At 34.5% G+C, this 26,535-nt stretch overlaps 3 protein-coding genes across 3 annotated transcripts; 1 reads left to right on the top strand and 2 right to left on the bottom strand.

The window, feature by feature from the left end:
• The first annotated feature begins 1,064 nt into the window (after positions 1-1,064).
• On the top strand, positions 1,065-12,474 carry LOC139974530 (uncharacterized). The gene is made up of 8 exons (XM_071981742.1): positions 1,065-1,201; positions 5,840-5,870; positions 7,090-7,262; positions 7,789-8,053; positions 8,492-8,700; positions 9,049-9,366; positions 10,206-10,467; positions 11,823-12,474. Exons 1-8 carry the CDS (start codon positions 1,121-1,123, stop codon positions 12,125-12,127), a joined length of 1,644 nt encoding a protein of 547 aa, XP_071837843.1. The 5' UTR covers positions 1,065-1,120; the 3' UTR covers positions 12,128-12,474.
• Positions 12,475-14,678: 2,204 nt separating this feature from the next.
• Positions 14,679-25,922, bottom strand: LOC139974540 (fibrinogen-like protein A). Its single transcript, XM_071981750.1, has 8 exons — positions 25,765-25,922; positions 19,981-20,026; positions 19,251-19,420; positions 18,727-18,991; positions 17,795-18,005; positions 17,169-17,387; positions 16,130-16,394; positions 14,679-15,188 (listed from the first exon to the last, which is right to left on the bottom strand). Exons 5-8 carry the CDS (start codon positions 17,864-17,866, stop codon positions 14,923-14,925), a joined length of 822 nt encoding a protein of 273 aa, XP_071837851.1. The 5' UTR covers positions 17,867-18,005; positions 18,727-18,991; positions 19,251-19,420; positions 19,981-20,026; positions 25,765-25,922; the 3' UTR covers positions 14,679-14,922.
• LOC139973870 (fibrinogen-like protein A) lies at positions 17,904-19,499 on the bottom strand. Its single transcript, XM_071980753.1, has 3 exons — positions 19,251-19,499; positions 18,727-18,991; positions 17,904-17,968 (listed from the first exon to the last, which is right to left on the bottom strand). The coding sequence occupies exons 1-3, from the start codon at positions 19,497-19,499 to the stop codon at positions 17,904-17,906; spliced, it is 579 nt and encodes a 192-aa protein (XP_071836854.1).
• Positions 25,923-26,535: the final 613 nt, after the last annotated feature.

Consider the following 26,535-nt stretch of genomic DNA (forward strand, 5'->3'; position numbering starts at 1 on the left):
CATGGGGTGGTGTGGAAGGGCGGGGTGAGGATGGGTGTTGGGGAGGAGTACAGCTATGATATAGATGAGTGAGTGAGTTTGACTTCATGTATTTTTTTCAATTTATCTTATAATTAGACTAACAATTCCATCTGGTTCCTCCACTTCTTCCTCATCCTCCACCCGAATACCGATTCGAAAACATGTTCAGGTGCGACCGTTAACTTCAAACTGATTTGATGAGTTTGATCGGTCGGAGTAAGGTCGTAACGGAGTTTTTCTTGCAGCTCATACATTTGCCAAACAAAAAGAAGAAAAGCAAGGTCAAAGTTGAAGGAAATAATTACTTTTTCGAAAAGTCATTTTGTGTTTTTCAAATTTGCTACGAGGAATCATGACATAACTTAAAATGGTACAGTTGCTTGGTACTTGTTATTAAAGCTAATTTGAATTCCTCTGAATGTATTTTTGCGTTCTCCAGAAGGTCAAGAACTATCTGAATTTCTGCAGGGGATTCGCCCCACTCCTGTCTCACAGCCAATGGCAATGTACGCAGTCGGATATACCTGCTGTGCGTGTGATTTAAACAATATTAAAGAAATTGACGCTTTTGTTGGCTTTTGTTTTCAAAACTTTGCTCGAATATAGTCAACTAGTGTCTCCAAAAAGCTAGTTTGTTTTAATTTTCAACACCTGCAACCTTCAGAAAGTGTGGTATGTACACACAATCATAACCGTGTATTACCCTTCATCCAACTCCGCCAGACATATTATACATATGCGATATATCGTTTATAACATCTTCATTTACTTCCTCGTTTAAAATTATATCAGCCGCTTGAAGACTTGCGCATTGGAACCTTGTCACATCCAATCATGATACTCCATGACATTTCGTAGCTTCTACTTACATACATCCTAACGGAAGACAATAAGGGACTTGTCAAGATGGGATGGTCCACTAGTCATAAACGTCATGTAATACGATAAAGTCCATTAAAAGTTTCAACAAGCGTCTTCGGTACTTATTTTTTTGAGAATTTCCGCATTTGAAGTGAAACTGCCAACCGTCCTTGATAGTAACCGTAGTCATTCCTGAGGATAATCTCAGTTATCATTCGTAAAGCACAGGGCTCGCAAGATGGGGAACCAAAGAAGAGAACTTTTCTGCTTCAACTTTTTCACATTGTTGATAGGATGGAATGTCCTTGCATTAATAACGGTAAGTTTCTGAAACTTTCTATGGTCTGGTTGGGTGAAACGTCTTTAAGCTGAGGACTGCAGCTACAGACAAAGATTTAACATCTTCGTTATTTTTTTCGCATCTAAGATCATTTTTGGTCTTCCTTTTAAACTGAAGATAACACTGTGTATTTATTATCACTACAACGTTTGTACGCCAAGTTGTATTTACAATAACTGATACCGAAATACAGTTTACAATTTTTAGTGACGTTATTCAATAATTGCACGATATGTTTTCGAATTTTTTACATCTCAGCGTTTCAATATTCCAAAGAAAAATTTAGAAATAGAAACAGTCTTGTTTTAATAGGTGATGTAGTTTAAACATCAGTAAAGTGAAATAGCTATTTTACGAAACACTCCGATATAGGCTGCACTTCTATTTTCTTTTAACAAGTTAAAAAAGCAAAATCAGTTGTGGTCTTTACTCAACCTGCTCTCAAAAAGAGAGTAAAACCTTTAAACTGCAATGCAAATGCTATTTATAAGACTTTCTTAATCTATTAAGAAGTGTTATATCTTCACAAGTTGCAACTTAGTTTGATAAATTTCGTGTCTAGCAAATAGAAGAAGGAACAAATGCGCAAGGACTAGTTAAAACCTATTTTGTTGAAGATTTTTAGTCTTTTTTAAACCATTTAACCAAGCTCGATATACACAATTATTACTTCGTGTAATATTCAGTTTTCAATATCTTCCATTATAAGAAATGTAGCTTGCTCAGCAAACGTACATTTTAAAAGTTTGAACATAAACATGATCTATAAAATGTACTAAATCATGATATTCATCATCAAAAGTTGCGCACTCTGTCGACTGATGATTTCCTTTGGCAGTGAAGACTTTTTCAGCTATGATAACCCAAGCTTGTCAGTTTGAAATATACTTAGATGATTAAGACTCAATTATTCAGTTTGAGAATGTCGATGTAAGGAACTAGATTGAAGACTATATATAACAGCGTTCCTATTTAATATCCTGTGAATTGTTTCTTTCGTGCACTTCACAAAATTATTTCGTGAAACTCATTTGTCAGAGTAAACTGGTTTAAATCTTTCTTCATCCAATAAACAAAAGTATTTTCTGTTTTCTTCTCAATTTAAATATTGATAAGCTTGGACGGAAGCATTGTAAATCCAAAATCGATTGGTTTTTGAACTGCAAATGCAATGTCTATTTCATATTTACGGTGAGATCAACTTGACACGGTGTAACCGTCGCTATTTTTGAGACAGTCTGCTTCTACGACATTATTAACAAACGTATTCACAAAAGGTAGTGTTTTTTTTTTATAATTTACGCTTAATGTACCATGCATACGTACTCACTAGATATTATTCTGGGTTTTATTCGTGATACCTTCATGGTTTTCAATCAATGCAGATTGTCTACCGCAGATTATGAATGAACTTACACTCGAATACCGTTCTAAAGAAGTCAAAGTATAGTTTTTACTGGGATAAAGAGATCTCAAGAAAAATAGGTTTTAACTGAAGCGAAAGAACCGCAAATGATTTTTTTTTATACAGTCTGCTTCTACGAAATGTTTAACAAACGTATTCACAAAAGATATTGTGTTTTTTTTTCTATAATTTACGCTTAATGTATCATGCATGCGTACTCAATAGATATTATCCTGGGTTTTATTCGTGATAGCTTCATGGTTTCAATCAATGCAGATTGTCTACCGCAGATTATGAATGAACTTACTCTAGAAAACCATTAGAAGAAGTCAAAGTATAGTTTTCACTGGGATAAAGAGATCTCAAGAAAATATAGGTTAAAACTGAAGCGCAAGAACCGCAAATGATTTTTTTTTGGGATACAGTCTGCTTCTACGACATTTTTAACAAACGTATTAGTTGGTTTCACGAATATGGTGGCTAAAGGATGTACTCCAGTTCTGCTTTTGGATTCACCTTATTAAATAGAAGAAGTGAATACACATGAGTGAGTGGTCTTTATTAACGGGTTTCTATTTTTAACACTTTCATTAAAACAATAAAAATATGTGTTCATTAAATAATGAACATGAGTTCATATTAGTGTGAAGGAAATTATAAGGAACGATCATAGTTTGGTTTCAGTGTGATTTCGAAGCAGCATCATGTGAAAGGAACCTTAGTCGCAAAATTATATATAGACGGGATCTAAAATAAGAAAAGGCAACAGCCCTTGTTACAGGTGTATGCCTACTGCTTTGATTTAACCGAATATATTTTTCTCGTGTAAAATAAAGAACCAAAAATGTGTTAAATTGTAAGGAATAACGGTAATGATCAACATTTTTACAAATTGATTGATAAATTTAAATTATCATTTTTAACAACGATATTTCCTTTGTTATATTTAGTGTAACCTTTGTAATAACATTTTGCGTTGTTAGAAAAGGTGTGGTATTATCATATCCTAACACCTTAAACTCCATGTGGGCCATGTGTCAAGGGTCTCGCGCTTTAAAAAATAACCGGCAACGTTGAAGCCGAATTTAACCATTTTATGATAAAGCTAGAAATCCAATGCAGATGAAGGAAACTGTCGAATTAATGCATTAAACACCAAGTTCATTCATATTATACTTTACTTTTTTCATAATAATATTTTTAACGATTCAAATTGATCACGCAGACATTTTCATGTAATGCTAGTATTCTTATTAAAAAACGCACAAGTTTTCTGGTTTAACAAAATGATATAGCTGACAATCTGCAAAGCTTTGCAGGCTTTCAGTTATGCTATGACAAAAATCTGTGGTTAAAATACCAAATATCAGCATTATCTTTTACCTCGGCCTTTTTGGTTACCAATTCACTTACACATCCTTGTGTTTAACCCAAAGGGATCCCCGTAATCGCATGTACAGAAAAGACTCGTATGGTCACAGAGAAATTACCTTGCAGTATAGTTGGCGTATGTATGTTACCGTGCACATCAAATGCATGTCGAATAAATATCATAGCATTGTGTTCTAAGAACTTTTCAATTACATGGGAACGGAAGCTTGTTGTAAACGTGATGGTAACATTTAGGGGTTATCTTCCAGTATATGTTTCTTGTAGATTTATACAGATTTTCTTTTTAATTGATTTAACAGATTTTTAACGTAAAGCTACACATCAGGGGCCACTGACCCGAATTGTGAACTTTACAAATACATGGTTAACGCATAAGTTTATGATAATGTGATGATTACATGTTGAGGTTCACTCCATTGCAATTTATGTATATTTTAATAATTTACCGCTCTGTTCTGGACATACCAAACACATTTTTAATGTTACTTAAAGTTACATACGAGTAGCCAATGAGTTCACATTATCGGTATAACTTCATTTCATTCTCGCAGAAAATATCGCAATTTGGTGAATAATGAAAATATTAAGACATTAGATTTAACAAATATAAAATAATCAATGTGTACATATACTTGCCAGAGCGATATTTCTCTATACAAAGGAATTGTCCAAGCGGCTAAGCGTAGATTCCGTTCACACGAACCAGTATTTCAATTTTATATCCAGATACCAGACAAAGGTACCGAGTTAAATGCATGCGATCTAATGAAATTCATTTCAGACTTTTCCAGAACATAAGGATTGAGCATATGTTTTTAATTCCTACAAAGTTTTTGTTCACTGCTTTGATGTTTTTTTAAAACATCGGTAAAAATAGAATATCCTGCCAAGAAAGTCTATTTAATTTTATTACGTTTTCCTGTCGAACGTTATTGACACTGATCGCTTCTCGGCCTTTTGGCTAAGATCTTGTCTAGTATCTGTTCCCTTTCGAGGGGAATCGTGATACACCTGACGATGATCACACAGTCACATTCACAGGCTCGATGCAAGGGGACTGGGATTCAGAGCGGAACAGTCTTTCGGTTGTTTGGTTTTCTTGCCCAGGTTTTTTCCTGGATGACTTTGTTTTTAAAGTATTGACACTTCGCCTCATTTATTTGGAAGACTGCAGTGAGAAACTGCACTGGCAACTTCCAGGCAGAATTAAATGTTGCTTGCGAAAACAATGAAATGATAACAAAATGAGTGAGAGCAAATATGAACCATAGCTGTAATTTTCATCTCGCATCACGGCGGATATTTTCGTGTAAGCTTTGCATTGTACATTATCAATTCGAGTCGAGAATAGAAAAAATAGTATTATCTTTAGAGAGAGAATGTGCTGGTCAAACTTATCGAATTTGTCCTACAAAAAGAAAAATTATATACCGACAAGGAAATAGAGAGAGACGAAAAGGGTTTTGACAGTTGTTGTTATTCTGAGGATATCTGAATCTGATAAAGTGAAAAACATATGGACGACCGGACACTTTGAGTAAACATGCTTTGTTTTTAAAGAACATCCCCCCATCCCTCCCTCTTGAAAAATATCCTTTGTTTCAGAAAATATTTTAACTCCGACCTGCTATACGTTAGTTGTTTCCCCCGTGAGTACTATTGTTTTGTTTAGATTAGGTATTTGGAATTTGCGATAAATGCAGTTATAATTACAATTTTACGCACTATATCACTGAAAGTTCTTCACAGAAATAATGCTGTAATATTCATATTTACGAGGTTATAAAGATCAGTCTATACGTTTCTTGTCTTACACTCAGGCTTCCGCTGACGTCCCAGATCAATCATCGAGTAAGTTACTTTTTAATGTTGACCATAAGTAAAATTTCTTACACTTTAGCTTAAAAACATTCACAAACCATTTACAATTCCAGGCGATAATATTCATATTTGAATTAATCTACACGTTTGTTCATTAATGAAGATTCTTCCGTAAGGATACAGTTAGTATAAGAAAATAAACACAAACTTGTTATAAAATTGAATACAAATTGTTGAGAGAGGAGGGAGGAGGGAGGAGGGAGGAGGGAGGAGGGAGGAGGGAGGAGGGAGGAGGGAGGAGGGAGGAGGGAGGAGGGAGGAGGGAGGAGGGAGAGAGAAATAAAATTCATTGACAGATACTACCTATCTCGATCGTTTTAAATGTTGTTAAGATGATGCGATTGGCTCTGAATAATCGGCGTGTATGCAAACCGGGCAGCGAATTTTGTTTCCCAAACAGGTTTGGAATTGTGTGTAAATAGTTGCTCATGATTGGTCGGAAAAGTTACGTCATCACCGTAAAAACCTTTACTCTGAGTTAACAAAAATGTCTGCATTCATTCGTTGCAAAGATACACCCGTTGAAAATTAACCGCTTTTCGTATCTTTGAAATTAGTTTAGACATATTTAGCATACTAGTTTGTTATGATTGTATGATCAACTATCGATGTTTGATCGAAGTTTTCTGTGTTAACATCGCATAGTGAAAGATTCGTACACCAAAGATATGCTGTAGGCCTATATGTATTAATACTGTGTACGCAGTGCAGTGACGGAAATGTATCATTCCTGCAGACTATACTGTTTTGCGTGTATTCATTCAAGACTAATGAATTCGCGTCGTGAAGTTGATTTTAGCGTACCCATTCCACAAAACGAATTCCAATTTCAATTAAACGGCTCGCAAATCTTAGAAAACGTAACCACGAACCCAATGGAATGAAACGAATGTATCATAAGAAAGGTCAATAATTGATACAAGCATTATAAGTAAAGTTAGGGCGTTTGAAGGGAAACCCCGTAACTAGACCTTATTAAGTGTCAGTGTGTTATTCAGTGTTTGTCTTCGAGCTTCCAAGCGATGGTCATAATTGGTGCTGACGTAACGAGCAGTTTTGGCTGAAAACTCTGTAATTGCAAACCTGTTAGTGGAAAAATATTCCATGTATTGATCATGATGGTTGCACTTTTTACAACAACAACAAAGATAAAGTTAATGCTGCTGTCATCCATTATTTTCTGTTATAGGTTCATCTTACTTTCTATTTCAATCAACCGAGTACCCGAAGGATTGCCAAGAGATCCTCAGAGCATGTTCAAATACCAAAAATGCATCTGGTGTTTACACAATCAAACCAGCTGGTTTCCCAGAGCCGTTCGAAGTGTACTGTGATAACAACTTAGGCAGTGATGGATGGACGGTAAGTTTTTTTTTACAAACATTCAAAATATAATACTGGACCAGTCAATAAAACAGACAAACGGAATACTCAAATCAAATAGGAACTTTAAAATTGAAATTCTGTTTGGCAAACCTCTTCGAACAATAGGAGACCGAAATTTGTGATTCATAAAGTAGCATTAAAATCTCATACCAACGTATAGAAAATTATGTTAATAAGTCACGCCATGTTTTTCAAATAATACGAGAGAAATGTTCAAGTTTCCTACTTACTTCGATTTTATGCAGCTGAAATGAAATATTGTCAAGAGTGACGTAGTGTGGACGACTGGAATCAACTTTCTTTAATCCTTTAAATATCATTCATTCAGGGTACCTTACATTAGTTTGAATAATATCAACCACAGTTTGAGAAATACTATATAAGGTTTGCTAGAATTGATCAACAAGGCCAAACGTTCTGGCATGACTTTGGGGGATAAAAGATGTTTATGAGGAATAATGTGGAAAATTAGACATACCTTCATTGTGTTTTATTACGACAGGTAATACAGCGACGTACGAATGGATTTATCAATTTTAATCGGAATTGGGACGATTACAAGCACGGCTTTGGATTTCTGGGAAGTGAATTTTGGTTAGGAAATGAACAAACTGCTTACCTAACAAATCAAAAGAAGTATCAACTTCGTATGGACTTTACGAATGCTGTAGGGCACTCGTATCACGTGACCTTCGACGATTTTCGTATCGCTGATGAATGGAGCCAATATTCTATTCAAAGTCTTGGAGACGAAGGTGGCAATGCAGGTAAAGGTCCATCTCAACGAAAATGGATTTTCAATCTTATTTCATGTTTTCATTAGAACTATGTTAAAGAAGACAATGTAGGTACGTGCAACGTTTCTCTCTAATTGTTCAAGGTTTCTTTAGAGTTTCTAGTAGAATATATTCAAACATATATTTATCATCCAAAAAGAAAAAAAAGCACAGCACCACAATTTGAATAGAACTATTAACCTTAACGTAATAATAGAATTTAACAATTTCCTTGTCGTTGTCAAGAAGTATTGCTTACCATAACTTTAATACGGGTTAATCTTTTCACATCCCCCCCACTGTCTGTACTGTAGGTGATAAAGGGTTTATTGGCAGCGATTACGACATTTTTGTTTGGACCATTTAATAATTCAATGCGTCACACCACCAAGTCAAGTTTAAGATAATTTTTCTTTTACCTTCATCCAGGTCCATTTATTGAGTGGTGTCCATCTAATACGAGGTTTGCTAACAGTACATGTGAGAGACGTTGTACCGAACCAAATACGTGTATCCCTTCAGCATCTATGGAATCAGGCAGATGTATCTGTCCAGACGGTTATATGATACAAGGAGAGGACTGCATACCTTATAGTCAGTGTGGATGCTTTGTACAAGAAAAGGGAAGTGTGCTTAATGTAAGTCAATGGATCAGTGAGAAGTTTTTTTTTTTTTTTCATTGAAGCTGCTCCAAAGATATATGCTGATTTTGTATACTTCTTCCATAAGCTAATAATGGTATGGAAGATTTTGCAGCACTAGTCAATTCCTCATTTCCACATGCTGTATTACTTATATTTACGATGTTCCTTCTTCGCTAAATCTTTCAGGTTACTGTTTGCATATATTATTCTATGAACTATTAATGAATATTACTTGAAAAAAAAACTGGTCATGGCAATTTGACTTAAATTCATTAGTAACAAGTGATTCAGCAAATTAGTTTTTGATAAACTGAAATTGTTAAAGTATATTTTCCACGACAGGACGGTGAATCATTTGTCAATTCTGACTGTACTTCCCGTGTAAACTGCAGCGATAATCGGCTGATTCATGAAGATGACTACCAGTGTAGTGACGATGCAACGTGCCAGGAGAGAGACGGCGTGCAAAGATGCATTTGCAACGATAGATTTGAAGGAGATGGGATAACATGTATTCGGAAAGAACCCCGGAAGGATTGCTACGAGATATACAATACAGGGATCCATATCGACGGGGTTTATACCATCTATCCTTCTGGCTGGGAGGAATCTGGCTTCCAAGTCTACTGTGAGATGTCAACAGACGGAGGAGGATGGACGGTAAGTCTTCACATTTCACAAAAGAGTGATAACTTCTAACCGCCTTGATCGAGTTGAACGCGGCCCACGGGCAGTACAGGTTTGAATATAAAAAGGCACTACGAAGCTTCTTCTCGATTAAGCAGGATAATTTTGTTGATATATCAATTCGATTGTGCATCACTATGTCTGACGTTGAATATCTATTGAACTTCACACTCACCGGAAAGATGATTTCACATAACGAATTTGAGAGTTTTGTTTTGCTGAGTGTGTTTACTGAGCGAGAGATGTCCAATGCACTAACGATGTTTTATCGCTACTAGCTCTCAGTAGCGTTAGCCTTGTGTCGTCTTACAAGAAACAGCTTCTAGACACAAATATCAGTATCTAAACATAACAGTACTGGCTGACCTAGCTTTCTTCGCGAGAGAAACATGATCAATGGTCTGAGACAATTTTAAGAGCAACACTCTGTGGCAGAAATTGTTTGCTGGCGATAAACATCTCGAGAACTTTCTCATAAAAATAATTACATTCTCATTCATTTGCGCCATTTCAGATATGTGGCGATGCATGAATTTACCTTTTTTTTTCTTTTGTACAGTATTATACGATTTCCTTATCGTTACTACGTATTTACAACACATGTGTTACGTTTAAAACGGGTTGCGAACCAAATTCCTTGAAATGTGTGAAAGCGTTGTCATCCATCGGGTTTTGGAAAAAAAAATCTGCTGAGCACTAGGTAGATATAATAAATAATATATCAGATAAAAATTTACGAGGAAACAATAACAAAAACAGCATTGGAACGATATTTAACTTTATATCATATTTATACCATTACATATTTCTAGGTTCTCCAGCGAAGGAGGTCTGATTCAGTTAACTTCTATCGTGTTTGGAATGCATACAAGCACGGGTTTGAAAGTCCAAGCGGTGATCACTGGCTTGGTAACGACAAGATTCACGACCTTACAACTCAGAAGTCATACCAACTTAAGGTGGATCTGACAGATTCAACTGGTTCACAGTACTACGCCCTCTACTCCAGATTCAGCATTGGAGACGAGGATAACAAATATACGCTCTCTTTAGGCTCGTTCTCTGGAAATGCAGGTTGGTGTATTTTGCAACATTTACTTTATAAAACTTTGGTTTGATAACTTTCGTTCTTGGTTTGGTTAACAATGCACCACACTCCACAGGATTCACAGAAAAATGCTCGAGAAAAAGAAAGTTGCTAAGTGAAACAAAAAATATAAACATATAATATATTACCCCTTTTTACAGTTGCTGTTAATCGTCATCTACTACATCAGTACTGTCTTAAATAGTGATTTTAATAAACCTACAAGACCTCGTGGCTAAATTTTGAGAAGGGAATGGGAAACAAAAATGCACTCAAGTTTAATATAATTTGACCAGCCACACGTTTGGCATTACTTACTCATTGGAAGATGCAGTTATCAAATATATCATAATTAAAACAAAAACTGAGCCTAATGCTATTCAATCTACTTGCTGATCGAAAAGACACGAACAATGATTACCTTAACTGTTCGAGTCTGAAAAACTGGAATTTTAGAACAAACGTTTTAACTTTGACACAACAACTGAATCTGCTGTAATAGATGTGGGCTATGTCTATATCACTATTAACCAAATATCGCTTGTATTGTGACTGTGATAAGCGATAGAGTTGCGAGGTTTGGCGGGATCACGACCACTACACCAGTCTACATTGGTTTTAAATTCCTCTTTTTTGTTATATTGAGAATATTTCAATGACAACGGTGTTCATATGATGTCCTCATTAATCACTTTACTATGATATCATTAATCTGAACAAATGCAATGATGTACATAATTTAATCGAATGTGACTCATGCACACCACACATTCGGAAGTGATGATATTGACACCATATATGATGTGATGTTAAATTGGTGAATGTGTCTCTCAAAGGCGAAAACAAGTTTTGAACTAATGCACAATTGGGTAGTTATAATCTCGTTGACGAAAAGACTTCCTGAATGATGCATCTTATCCCTTTAGATTCGCCCTGAAACAAATTCATCTAATCGAACATTTCTTTCACTTCCGATGAATTGAGTATATTGAAAAACTAAATGTACGAACCTGGCTTACATAAAGAATGAAAACGAATAGTTTTCAAATCGAAGTGGCGATAAATTATATCCATTTATCCACACCCACCAGCCTCTCCCCTCCTCTCACTACAAATAACCATACTTCCTTTTGCACTTAAACAAAATCATAATAATATTCACATACAAGCATGTATTGAATACTTGCAAGCATGGTTACATATACATTAAAGGTTAAATACGGTTATTAAATTAATTCTAAAGTTTAACTGACAACAAATTCCTGCCATGTTATGGTTTGAGTTTTTCCATTTCCTATGTATGCGATGCTGATTAAATACGTCCTTTTTTTCATCCTCTCAGGTTATAACTCTATGGGCTTGAACTCCGGAGATCCGTTCAGCACGCGCGATAGGGACAACGATGGCACGGATGATTGCAACTGTGCACAGAGGCATCAAGGTGCCTGGTGGTACCCTCATCGTTATTATAATGATAACAATAATTGCTTTAAATGGTATGGAAGTGGATATTACCGCCATTGCACTTATGCTAACCTCAACGGAGACTTCCAGTACAGCGACTACAGCGGAATCTTCTGGTATAAACTTTCTGGGAACGATTGCGGTATTGCCGGTACAAAAATGAGGATACGACCAGTTGGATAACAAACAATATCTACCATATACATATAGATTGTAAAGTTTCGTAAAATATGGATCCTGAGATTTTATTATCAATTATGCAATTACAGTTTCATCAGCTTTCCAGAATTTACTCGTCAGCCTTGCATACCAAAAGTTCATCGGACTATATAATTTTTTTCCTCTGTTTCAGAGGACTATTGAGTATTACAACAACAATATGGTGGACACAACCAAAAGCAGTAATGTGACAGTTATGTGTAGAAAAATTGAAGTGGAGATAGATCTAGGAAAGTTCACATATGAAAGGTACATCTGTTGCATCCATTTTGTTTACCATTTTAAAGTGAAACACGAACTTATGTGTACGCTAACCAAAACGCAAAATAAAAATATCAACAAATAAAAAAGTCCTCGACCTGTCTTCATTTGAGAGTACCAACACAGCATGATGTATTTACATCTTCAGTTGTGTCTGCCTTATATATGGATGACGCACACAGACCCACCCGCCTGCATCACTGCAAAGGTTACGATTCTCATCGAAACGGGTTTTATTTGCCCCCGCCCCCCCCCCACCCCGCCCGCTTTGCCATGCACCCTACCCCGTTCTATTCTGAGCCGTTCTTGTTTTTCTGCTAAAAATGTTACAAATTATTCTACGAACATAGTTGTTTTAAAATCTACCGTTCACCTCTTCTAGAATGAAAAACTAACCGGCCATGTTAGAGCACGGTGCTGGGGTGACCATATCAATTACTATTGATAATGAACAAACTTTATATCACATAGCTAGGATTAGTACTAGATATCATCTTCCATATTTTACAGATTTCATACATGTTACAGCAAGTGCCAATGCACAAGACTTGTGTATTTTCCCATTTTAACGGAATAGCAAGTAATGAAACTATAAAAGATGTGGTTAGATAAAACGTCTTGCCAAAGTTCTTCTTGTTTTTCTGGTTCACCATTCTCATTTGGATGGACGCTGTCTCATCTATTTCTTTCGCTGTTATTGGTCACCATCAATGGACCCTATGATGAGCAATACGTTTGTTACCTTGCCTGCCTGCATTGACGTAAACGTCACAGCATTGAAGTGTGTCTTGGCAACATCCAAGGTAACTCCTTGCCCCAACCCTTGCTGACGTCATCATTACCTTCCCTTGGGAGACTTACACATTGCAAGAAAAAATAATCTTTTTCAAAGAGCCGATGTTGAACTGCAAGAAGCAGCTTACTGGGATACATAATTATATGCCATTGAGAAAAGTGGTGTTTATAAATATTTTCGCAAGTTACGAGCTCTAAACTGAGTTATTATTCTTGTTGATGACCAGTTGTCATTACTTTGAGTAGGTCAGCCCTTCCCTCCCATCCCTACCATCCCTTCCCTCACTCTCCCCTTCCCTCTCCGTTTCCGTCTCTCTCCCCTTCCTCATACCTTACTTTACTTCTTTCTACTCCCTTTGTATCTATCACGTGTATTCCTTTTTAAAGAGGTGAGAATTAGAACAATTAAGTTTAAACATATTTGTCCTTATTTAGGCATAAACGTTATTCGGAAACGAATTTATCGGATTTTTCTTCTCTCGCCATTAAATAACCAGATCTTCATTTGGGTTGCATTATTAGTGCACCACGGCACGGCGCATATCGAGGACACATGTCACAACGGACCATGTTAATGTTACCAGCAGGTCTAATGGAATTTTAAGAGAGAATCGGTTCTTTCTCCTATTAGCTGAGTGAAATTCAGTTTCCTTTAGGGGAAAAAACAGCGTATTTTTCCGTTTTAGATTGGCATCGTTGTTATACTTCTTTGACAAACGCTTGAAGATGAGTGAAACCCTTAGTCTTGCTTCAAAAGAATAAAAAAACTGTATTGTCTGCAATCTGATGCAAACTTAATGAACTATTACGTTTGTTGTAGATTGTTGAAATGGTTACTAAATTCATAGCATTTGATAAATAATAACTTTGCATCACAATAATGATTTTTTTCCGTTGAAATATGTTAATACAATGTATCATAGTGTTGAAATTGCCACTGAATATTAACAGAGAGGTTTTAATATTAAAACGTCACTTCTACGATTCCATATTTTCTGAAAACAACGAATTAAACTTTGCATGATGGCACAAGGATAGTAAAAAATTCTACTGTCAGTATTTAGTCCATTATTACGCAACAGTTTGTGCTATTACAACTGCTACATAAACGTTTGTGATATAAAATTGCCACACGATGTTTCGATGAACTCATTTAAATCTAGTTTTTGAGTGGCAGTGTCGGTGTCTAAGGGGGGGGGGGGGGGGGGTGGTGGGTTGGGTTGGGTTTGGTGGGTGCTAAAACCATACGGATATACTATGTTCGTTTCTTTCATTTTCAGGTCATACCGGGCTTGATCCATCATCCAGTGTAATTAGGAATTGAAATAAATAAAATGGTAAATATGAGAAAAGAAGTGGTTTTTTTTTCTCAAGGTTGTACTTTCAATTTGATGTTTGGAATATTAAACGTTAAATTTCTTATAAATGAGCAAATATTGATAAAAGAACAAGAAACATGTCCATTACTACGGTGCATTGCGTTGATATATATTGATATACATTAACTTCATCACTGGAGTATATTCATTGTTTTCCTGTTCTTTATTGTGACGTCGATGTACTATTCTTCAATATCAGTCACGTGACTTCTCAATCCATATTTTCAGTCAAATTTCTTCTATATACTTTTGAGGAAAAAGATACTAGCTCGATCTGCTCCAATATTTGTGTAAGCATATTTGTCTAGAGATCCCTCAAACTACCTACTGAAAGGGACGAATCTTCATTTCTGAATATTTGATGTTATAATAACTGCCGGGTAAGTAATACCAATAAAGACTGCTATAACTATCTCGGCTGGCATGGTAGTCTCCATTGAGGTTGGAATAATGACAATTCTTGTACCACCAGGCACCGTGATAATTAACAGCACAGTTAGAACTATAAACATCGTTGTCACTGTCCTTTGTACTGAACTGGTAGTTGAGGTGATAACGAAGAGCATAACCATCAGGGTTGCTGCGAGAGTCTGCAAAGAAGAACGAAGAACAGATATATAAACATTCTATCTAATGTCACTGAAATACAGACATATTGATTAGCTTGAAATGAGAGTTCAATTTATTAAGAGTTTCATTAATGAATTATCGTTTATGGTTCATTATTCCACTTATTGCAAATTAAATGTTATCTTTTATTATTCTTAGTTTCTTTCAATAAGGTTTTTTAATTTTATACCACAATCTTATTTCGGTACTGCTGAATCACATATGCTGTAATATCTAAGAACAAAATATATAAAATAAAATACAAAACATGACGTATAATAAGGTGTATCAAAAGCGTTTATACTGTTTCAATGAAATAAACCGCAGTAAAGTATGTTAACTAATACGGCATCATTGTTGCAAGAAAATGACTCAAAAGCAAACATTGTGGCCTGAAACTTGGTTTTGCCCTTCTGATACAGTTAAATGATGCTAATTTTAATTTTGTGCAATTGTATATTCGAAAAAAAGTATTGTATACATAGTGTATGATTGTTGCGTGGACGTGGGTGCATAGGTCAGTGTATAGCAGAGGTGTCTATGTGTAGGTCTGAAATTGGACAACAACATGGTATGAGAATGATTCACTTTGCTGTTGATGTTTAATGGATTAGGTAATCTTATTAGTGTCTTTGTTTTACTTATTTATGAAAGGAAGGATACAAATCTCAAGAAGAGAAATACGGATAAATCAATCCATCCACTCGTCATCGTGTTAATATATTATTGCATTATCACTGCAAATCATTTATTTATGTAAGTCTTCGGTCAAATATATGTAGGAAACCTTATAATATGATATTCCCAAGATAACACATAATAAAGAACATTTAACTACGTACAGACCGTAGAAGCATTTATAGTTTTAGAATTGTTCAAATATCTAAATGATGTGTATGTAACCAACTAAATTGTAACAAACCCGCTGTTCCACTGTAGGTTCCAAGTTGAGATAACCGATATTTGTCGCTTTCGTCATTAATCCGGAAGTTGTCAAACTTGGCATAGTATGGAGTACCATCTCTGTTCACCAGATCGATCCTTATTTCATATCTCTTTTGATTGGTCAAGTTAGAAAGCTTATCATTTCCAAGCCAAAACTCGTGGTCTAATTCTCCAAAACCTTCTTTGTAGCTGTCCCATCCGAGGTAGAAATCCTCGGTTCCATCCACACGACGCTGAAAAACCTTTGTTTAAAAGTGTGAATAAGAGGAATACTTTTGTCATGATCAAATATAGCAAGCGATTAACTAAATTGTCAACATTCTTAGAAACATTAGAGTTGAAAATCGTAGACTTAAACGAATTTGAAGGAACTGATAAAGGAAAACCTCTTTAAAACATTTTTATTTAATTTATTTCCATTACGTAGATCGTTCGTTCTACTGCAGATATTAGCCTGTAATGAGAGTATGACAAAATGACAATTCGCTTGAAAGGGATCTTTAAATCGTGAGAGAGCAGATACATAGTAATGGCTTCAGTGTGGATATTTTCCTGAAGGAAAATACAGTTCAGTATTTGTTCACTATAAGAATATATTGTATTTGCATATTTTACTCGTCGTTTAATATTCTATGTAGAATGGAACAGGGTTATTTTGATATATGGTAACTGTGGTTTAAAGTGAATTCATTAAGAACGAATATCCATTTTTATTTATAGCCTTGTATCAATGACGGTCACTACACTGGTTTGTGATTTTGTTTGTCTATTCTACTACAATCGACCAGAAGGTATATTCTATGACTCTTGTACTTTTGTGCACAATAGTGCTTTGTAGTGCAATGTAATGCATTGTATTTTCTTACGTGCATCTAGGGCATTGATTGTGTTTGTTACAGTACAATGTAGTGTAGTATTGTGTGTTCATTGTGGTTCAATATCTAAAGTATAGTTTAATACAGTGTATTGCCGATTAAGTGTGGTTATGCGCGGTTATGATCAATAGAATGACTTACCGTCCATCCTCCTCCGTCAGTCATGTTGCAGTAAACCTCAAAGGCCTCGCCGGTCCATCCGGTTGGTTTGATTCTGTATATATCGTTATCCTCGGATCCATCCTCGTAAATTTCCTGACAGTCTTTAGGATGGCATGCATATTCTTCATCCCATGTGATCTGCCCGTTGGTACAAACACCTTTTCTTGTACATCCAGGGTTCACGTAAGAGCCACCTTCCTGAAACACAAAATAATTCTTTACTTTAGTTTTTACAGATTACATTTAACCCTGATGTTGTGTTTTTTGTATCATCCATGGTAAATACTGTTCTGTATTGTACTGTCCCTTTGTAAGCACTAAAATTCCATACGCGGAGTAAACTATAATTTGACAGGTATTCCAATAACTGTTTAGTTGAATGGACTCAAAAATAATTTATATATTGGAGTTTGATTGAACTTATATTGCATTCATTATAAAAGATAGTATTTTCAGTGACTGACTGGTTATATGGAAAAGTCTTCAACTATGCTGTTGTTTGGAGAATAGTTGTTGGAAACTGTCATAGTGAATATTCTTTGACATATAGCTCAAGATTTGACTGCCTAAAAGTTTAAAAATCAAATGAAAAACAAACAACTTACTGGAATAACTGTTTGTCCCTCTGATTCGTAACATCCACACTGTTCTTGAGGTACACAGTCTGATCCCTTCATGAAGTATCCATCGGAACAAACACAGGCTTCGGCTTCACTACAGACCCCATCCTGACACACTTCTGGAGCACCACAAGTCCGCTGACAGGAGTTCAGCAGTTTCTATAGACCATGTTGTTGGGACAAAGTGTTATAACGTCTGCGGGAATAAATATGTCGGTAAAATTGAAACATATTGATGATGTAAACTTCGTTGTGTATTTTAACTGCAATGAATATGCTGTGAAACTTGTATCAAATGCCAATATTACAACATGCTCCATCAGAAAAACAAACACATGGCCAGGTGTAAATGATCTCTAGCGATATCATCATATATTGTTATTGTTCTTAGATAAGCTCTTAACATACGTGGCAACTGTTTACCTGACAAAACTGAATCCATTAGTTGTCAGCCTAAAAATGAAGCAGTAATTTCCTTAAGTTACTGTTTCACATAATAGTAATACAAATAGCAAAGGGAAGGTACAAGTTACACTGGTGATTGGGTAAACATGGGCAGATCCACGAAGTAAACAGTAAGGCAGTGTGGCACATGGGTCGTTAAAGCTGATTCCCATGTAGGGGAATCTGCGGTCGCTCTCCCAGAAAAAAAAGTTTCGACTTTAGATTGCAGATTTAGGCTATAAATTATGTCTAATATTAGGCTTTTACTTAAGAATGTGCCAATAACTACATTTGTTTGTGTTGCGTTGAAGGGGAGGGGGTGGGGGTCATCACAGGTTTCTGGATCAGCGCCTGATACGGCTATATGAAGTCCAAGCTGCCAATTGTGGTGAACTAAAGGTCATCTGACCTGATAACTGGGCTAAGGGGAACAAATATTAAGGATATTAGGCAGAAATGTTGATATAACTTACCTGTTCTTCCAGAAAAAATTCCGAGACTGAACAACTTGAAGTTGCTGAATTCATCACTAATGCGGAAGTTATCGTAAGAAACACGGATTAAGGAACCATGTGATGACGTCATCTCAATGACCAATTGATACTTCTTTTGATTGGTCAAGTAAGAAAGCCTCTCATTACCGAGCCAGAATTCCTGAGATAAAAAGCCGAAGCCAGACTTGTAGCTGTCCCAGTCACGACTGAAGTCGATGGAACCGTCAATGCGACGTTGTATTACCTAACAGTGTAAATGATTTAGGAAATGATATCAAAGTCATTAATGTGTGTATTGTGAAAAAACGTCATTAGAAACTATTATTTTGCCAAAGTTAGTCTATAATGCTTTATATCAGGATATGCATACTGTGTATTATGTATGCACATCTACCTATTGTGGTATCACCCGGAAAAAATTGGCAAATAAAAAGGGGGAGGGAAAGAGAAACAGCATAAGAGAGCAAGAAACATGTAAAAGTAAAACGACTGTAGAGACCTACCGTCCATCCACCAGAACTGTCTGAGTTATCACAGTAAACCTCAAAAGGTTCTAGATAGCTATCTGGTTTGATCATGAAAACACCAGTGGAGTTATGAGATGAACATTGCTCCTGGAATTCTCTGCAATCTCTCGGGTAATTCGATTGTTGGTAGAAGAAAAACGACGAACCTAGTACGTCCAAGAAAGTAAATTGGTTTGCTTTTGAGAGTTGATTAACAGTGAAGTTTAAATAAAATGTTATTGTCATGTCTAACTAGCATGCGATGAATCTAAATATTAACGTATTATAAGAATAATGTTTTTAGCACGCTGTTGCCTGTTCTAGCTGATATCCAACTTATCATTTGAAGTACACAAATCTTTCCAAATCGAACGAAAACGAAAAGTATATTTGTATAAAACATTCACAAGAAATGATCACTGAATGTTAATACCGATTGCTAAGGAAGTAACATCATAAATCTAACATAAACCTATGTATTCAAAAAATTCTAATGATATTTAATCATGACGTCTTACCTGAAGACTTCATTTACATAACATTAAAGGACTGCAAAGTTAACTTACTTAAACTATTATCACTGACCGTTAAATACCACTGATTAGGAAATAGCATCATAATTATAACGTTAATACACATATTCGTAAAATTTGTATGTTACTTAATCATGACGTCATATTTTGATGACTCATTTACATAAGATTAGAGGCCTGCCAAGTTCACTTACCTACACTATTATCACCAGTGTTGTCATTGATTGTCTGTAGAGCATCCTGTCAAATGGAAATTAATACAAAATGTAACAGCGCAGTTAATTGGCAAATTTACGTATTCAGCTGTAACTAAGGTGATGTATACTTTACTCAGTATTTTAATTGACTGATATGCTGCAGTGCAGTGGGTGGTAAATGTGTGTGTGTATTGGGAGGGATGGGGCTGGCTTGGTGATAATACCGTCGTGCCTATCTCGCCACTTATTGCTACATGCGAAAAAAATCTGGGAGGTGAGTAGGTTGATGGAACGAGTTGGAACTTTCTAGTTCGCAGTGCAACAATGTAATTAATCAGGCTATTCTTTCGAATTGTAAATTCGTTTAACAAATGCTTATCCATTTAACCTCCAATTATGAAGCTTGTTTGTTGATATCAAATACACAAACTTAACGGAGAGTATATCATTTGAAACGAATGACTATATAACGACACTACTATCACCCTAATAAACCTAGATATAAGTTACGTTTGGTAAAATAAACAAATTAATTCACAACTTCGCATATTTATGTTAAAAGCGTTACAAAGCCATTAGACGAACAAGTTTAGGAAGAGGCAATTACTCTAACGTAGATATTCTATCTAGTACTTTGATATATATATATGCCTCTTTAACATAAACGAAGTATCATTTAGCAATAATTTCCTGGTTGGCACAAATATAACAAACATATTGCGCTACAAAAATCACTCTGGGGAAGTTGTGACAACAAATTCACAATACTTGCATTGGCAGTGAATATAAAGTCACGTATTTTCTTTTTTTTAATTTAAAGGAAGAATAGTCCATGACAAGATTTCCTTGCTTTTTTAAGAGACAAAAGATTTCACTCAAATCTTGTTTTTTTGAAGTAGCAGTCACAATTATATAAAGAAATCCACAAAAGTTATTAAGCTGTGAGCAACTAAATATTACTGTATCTTGGAGCATTTTTAATTAGAGCTCATTGAAGTAACATACTTCATCAGAAGCGAACCAGGCGGCTGCGTAGAGTACGTTTAAGATAACATCAATATTACAACGAGAACCCTAAATTAGCAAACAGGTCGCGAAATGGGTAGACAATTTTGTATATAATATTCGATGTATGAGGCACCTGCCTCCGTGCTCTCATCACTTTAGTTACAAAACTACAACTACTTAGAAAAATATTTTAGCTTCAAACCGCCAAGGCCTACAGACACAAGTTAGTTACATAACCACCACTGCCTAAAGACAGACTTTCGTTACAAACCTCCATTGCCTAGAGACAAAATTTAGTCACAAAACCATCATGATCTAGAAACACACTCTCATTTGGTTCCCAATAAATATTCAGCTGTATTAATTTAAAATAAAATTTTGTTAACAATTTGAAGATACACAGTCATCATCATTTCCGCGGTAGAATTGTTTTCTCAAAAATGATTAAAAAGAAGTATTATTTTCTGGGCCACGAGGATAATCCTACATCCTGTCATTTAATTTTCTTTCTGTACTGAGAATAGCACTAACAGGGATGTCACCATGACAATGAAGTTAAGAATTTGTTCCCTTTTTGTTGATGATGCAAACAAACAGGAAAATCTAATTCTTGAACAAATATTGATTATACCTTTCTGGTAAAATATGATTGAATGGGAAATTGACTCCGTTAGAATATCCTGAATTTGCTCCAAACTAGTGAGTTTTGTCACTCTATAAGATCTTAGTTTTGCAAATATTTACATTGAAAATATTGAAATAAATTGGAACAGATGCTTTCAACTTATTTCTACACGTTTCAAGGAGACTTTATCAACATTAGTGTAAATTTAATATTTACCAAACATATACGCTATGCCAAAAATTAAAGAGGACTTTATTTTATAAAAACAAAATTGAAAATTTAATTATGTTAAGGTAGTATTGTAGCCTGTTTTTAAAAAAACGTACCTATGAATTAATACCAAAGTACGGAAATACATTTTTTGCTAAAAAATAACAAAACAATACACAGCTATCAGCTGGATTTTCCGATGCAGGTGTTTTGTAACAGAGACTTGGCAAAATTGGGTGATAATTTTCTCTGCTACGAGGTAGAAATACACTGCAAACAAAATCCCTGCTTTTATTGGGGATGGGGGGGGGGAGGGAACCTTAATTTGATTTATAATTCACTATTATAATATTCTGAGTTTTTTCCATACTTGTGAATGATTTCAATCTGTAAGAGATCGATTTAAAAAAAAAGTACTCGCAGAGCGGGAATGACTGAATGAAATTCTACCAGATACTTTGATTTAGTGTTATACGGTGCAAGCAGACATTACCAACAATAGCATAAAAGTAAAAAAAAACATGTGTTTTAACATGTGTTCCATAATATGAGCACCGACCGATATATTGCAATGCGAAAACTTAATAAATTTAATTTATTTCATGATTAAAAAATAGCATACAAAAATATGGAAAAGGGGTTATTACTAATATACTGTCAAATATTTTCGTCCTTGAAGTAATCGTCACAATTTCTGGCATCGGAATGCTCCTTATACTTATATTTCAGCAAATTGTTTACGACCGTACAGCAAAATATCAATAAAATGTGAATTTAAATGAAAATGGATACTGGTACAACAGTAACTACAGGGTCAGCTCCTAGGCAAGAAAACATGAGATGTGAAACAGAATTTGCTTGTGTAGTTTTTCGACCGATTGACTCGATAAATCATTTTGTTAAACAAAGCTATATTTTGGTCGGAAGAAATTGCGTCATTTGAAGTTCCAATTCAATAATGATTAAAAGAGTAAGAGCTTAATTTCAAAAGAAAAATTAAAATTTATATACTGGAGACGGTGAATGTCACATGACTGAAAGCAAACCGCATTTGTCTTTTTTGTTTGTTGATTACTGATAAAAGCTTCCGTCTTATAAAATAGCATTGGAGAGTAAAATGCTGATGGTTTTCTCAATGTATCATTTAACGTTACATTTGCCTATAACATTTTTATCATTTACAAGTCATATCTTTACAGAGCGATACTATTCATTGTGAAGCATCAGTGAATAGACGTCGAAATAGGCAACCGAAAGTGAAAATGAATTCAAATTAACGAAACACATTTTTTTCTAGATGTGTATAAGAAATTATGATTTGCAATTTTCAACATTAACGACAGATAACAGTTAAAAATGATCAGACAAAACCCCATTATTTGTCACTACTTAAGACAATGGGCGAATATGATATAGATGCCGTTTGTTTTCAACACATTTTTCTAGTCCTTGCAAAATGTTGTTTGCGACTTGATTGTTTCTTCTTCTTACTATTAAAAATTACTGTTACCTAATCTATTGATCCCAGCAAGTAGAGATTATATTCACATTCTTATTACCAAATAAAACAGGAAATGTGGAGATAAATTGTATGTTCTATATGAATCATATCCTCCCAAATCCAGGTTTCCAGAAAAGAGATCGAAATTGGATTGCTTCACTTTTTAAAAACAAGAAACTGCTTTCGACTAAATTTTGATGCAAACAAACAGAGACAAAATTAACTTTTTATTCCGAAATAGAAAAGTTTGAAATAACAAAGCCTGACACAGGTATATCTTACGTTAGCTAGCAGGTCTAGGTATAACTTCACTATTTAATTTGGCTAAAAAGGTTCCCGTGTTACTAAAATGTAATGGCTTCAAGCGTATACTAATAAAAGTTATGTAGAATAGAGATAACAGCTTGACTCAGTGATATAATTTAACATATCATATTTCTGCTAAGCTCTACGATTAGAAATTATATTAAATAAAACCTTTAAAGCACTTTGTGTGAATTACACTAATGTATACGGGGGTTTGCAATAGCTTGCTATTTTCAAATAATTTTGTTAGACGCTTTCCTATCAACTTTACACTTTTTATCCTCTTTTAAATATGTTTGAAATAAATTTTCAGTTAGCGCTAAACATGACGGCAAAATTACTTTCATCGACTAGGTTGTTGTGCCAAAATGTTATGATACGATTTATCGTTTAAACAAACAAATTTAGAAAGAGAGTGACATAATACAGTTTGGAGATATAACACGATTTAGTAAAAGTCCGTTTTGTAAACTTGAAAAAAAATTGATAATAAAGACGCTACACATATAAAATTTGTTAACACAGAAATTAAATGCTTTGATAATATTCTAAAACCAAAAATTGTAAATGCAAAGAAACGTTGTTCCTAGTTTGACTTTTCAGACTTGTTTTCAATTGTAATCTTAAAAAGCAGCATATTTCATTAAAACAAATTATTGTCATATAAACGTATTTCATATTTGAATTAATTGACGCAGGTACGTAATACTTTAACTATCCGATCTAGGTATAACGTTACTAATTTAATTTGGATCTAAGGTTCCCATGTTTCGAAAATGTTGAAAGTGAAACAAGAGGTAAGAAACACAATACAAAGACGATGAGATGTGATAGCTTTTGATCATTGGCATATTATTTAGAACTGAAAGCTGTTATTCAAATTAAATGGCTTAAACTTTTTACTCTCTTTTAAATATGCTTGAAATGAATTTTCAGTTAGCGCTAAACATGACGGCAAAATTACTTTCGAATAGTATGTTTTACAGTTTGGAGATAAAACACGATTTATTGAAAGTCAGTTTTGTAAACTTGAAAACAACTTGAATAAAAACGCCACACATATGATATTTGGTAACAAGGAAATAAATGCTTTGGTAAAATTCTAACAAAAAAAAATTAAAAATGCAAAAATACGTCGATCTCGTTTGAATTTTCAGGCTTTTTTTCTATTGTTAGCTTAAAAAGCAGAATATACCATAAAAGAAAGTTTTGTTTTATAAACGTATCTCAAATTTGAATGAATCGATTAATATTTTCAGTAATACTACTTCATTTTATCTTTATCTTTTTATCCGTTATTTTGAGGCATTTAAACTGGCACAATTAGGATCAATTGTCACTTTAAATAGATTTTTACTTTCATTTTCATAAATTTTGGAAACTACTACATTTCAATTGTAAAATCAAGTTCTTGTTTGACTATTTGTCAATCGCACTTTATATGTAATAATATTCAATTAATGAAATCTTGTTTGGAGTTGTTAAAATACACTACTTAATGCAAGGCGATGCTTCAATGATATTTTGGAATTTACACTCGAAAGGAAAATTAGATTTGTTGTGTACAGTTATGCCAAAAAAACCAACATTAATGTTCCAATCTTTGAAAGTCACTATCTTTAACATTTGATATTGGTTCTTAGACAAGGTTGTGGAGAATATTCACAATTTATTTCTATAAAATGAAAGTGTTTGACTTTGATATAAAGGAGTCAATGAAATATAAATTTAATATGAATGACATATTTGCCTTAAAATTATAATAAACTGTTGACAAATTTAATTAATTACTTGTATTTTTTTCTAGTTTTTACAGTTTTCCACGAACTTAAGGTAATATTGCATTTAAAAATAAAAAGTATGGGCCAGAATAAGTTTGCTCAAATTATTTTCCAGTGTAAAGATTAATAATGCTAACTTTCAATAACTAAGAAGTTTAAATAGAAACACAACAACTTTTTTTTTTTTCAAAGCTGGGTAGGGAAAAAGTTACTTACATAAATTGGTATACTCTATCATGGTGACTGAAGCTTTAATATTAACTGCAGCTAAATAACACGTCAAGCTAATTGAATGAAATAATGGGAGCGTTAATAACAAAGTATCAAAATATCAAAGATCTAAAACTCACCACTCGTTGTGAAAAGAGACAGCCTGTTGTCCAAAAGAAAAGAAAAACTTCAAAAACTTTGCACAATTTGCTGATCATCTTGATTATTGAGAGAATTGGAGTGTTCGGTGACCTGCTCTCTTCTGATGTAAAAGTTGATAATGATTTCCTCAAAGGTGAAGCTACAAAATACTGAACCACTGAAATTAACCTGTAGCCTACAGGAGACTGGCCAAGCAGCTGGACATAACCAATGTTGCCCGTCGTGTTAATTGTCATATTATACTGATAAAATACCCTTCAAAATTATGACTTTGGTGATAAACGTCACTTATCCACATCGGTAGATTTTCAACACGGATATACATATGATGAAATAATGCGGTGTGTACTTTTGGGCTATTATTGACAATGGTTCATGGGGTTACATAAACTTCAGTCGTGGGGGAATCTTCGTAGTGTAATTAATATATTAATAAAGCAGGTAAAAACAGTAAATTTGTAATAATTGTCTTCAAAAATATATTTTAACCTATTTTGTGTATAGTGGAGTACTTAATGTGAATATAATAACACATTGACATATAATAGCTTTAATACATTCATTTGCTCCTGAAGACTTGAACACGATAAATATAAAAATTAGAGAGTTTTCTGTCTGTCTGTATATTACAAACTATTGAAGAGGGAATCGTTTTGAATCAATGTAGTCTATATCGTTGTAGTTATCATGAGAGTTCTGGGCATATAAATCTTATATCATAAGCATTTTCGATATATTATATTTTTCAT

This window comes from Apostichopus japonicus, chromosome 9 (genome assembly GCF_037975245.1).
Source record: "Apostichopus japonicus isolate 1M-3 chromosome 9, ASM3797524v1, whole genome shotgun sequence".
In the NCBI taxonomy this organism is placed as follows: domain Eukaryota; kingdom Metazoa; phylum Echinodermata; class Holothuroidea; order Aspidochirotida; family Stichopodidae; genus Apostichopus; species Apostichopus japonicus.

Excerpts from the sequence above, each read along its gene's own strand:
- LOC139974530 (XM_071981742.1), top strand. The coding sequence starts at position 1,121 with ATGGGGAACCAAAGAAGAGAACTTTTCTGCTTCAACTTTTTCACATTG. Across the intron at positions 5,871-7,089 it reads CGTCCCAGATCAATCATCGA|GTTCATCTTACTTTCTATTT; the intron begins GTAAGTTACTTT and ends TTTCTGTTATAG. Across the intron at positions 9,367-10,205 it reads CAGACGGAGGAGGATGGACG|GTTCTCCAGCGAAGGAGGTC; the intron begins GTAAGTCTTCAC and ends ACATATTTCTAG.
- LOC139973870 (XM_071980753.1), bottom strand. The coding sequence starts at position 19,499 with ATGACAATAACATTTTATTTAAACTTCACTGTTAATCAACTCTCAAAA. Across the intron at positions 18,992-19,250 it reads ACAGTTCTGGTGGATGGACG|GTAATACAACGTCGCATTGA; the intron begins GTAGGTCTCTAC and ends TTACACTGTTAG. Across the intron at positions 17,969-18,726 it reads AATTTTTTCTGGAAGAACAG|AAACTGCTGAACTCCTGTCA; the intron begins GTAAGTTATATC and ends CATGGTCTATAG.
- LOC139974540 (XM_071981750.1), bottom strand. The coding sequence starts at position 17,866 with ATGAAGGGATCAGACTGTGTACCTCAAGAACAGTGTGGATGTTACGAA. Across the intron at positions 16,395-17,168 it reads CTGACGGAGGAGGATGGACG|GTTTTTCAGCGTCGTGTGGA; the intron begins GTAAGTCATTCT and ends TTTTAAACAAAG. Across the intron at positions 15,189-16,129 it reads AACCTACAGTGGAACAGCGG|ACTCTCGCAGCAACCCTGAT; the intron begins GTTTGTTACAAT and ends TCTTCTTTGCAG.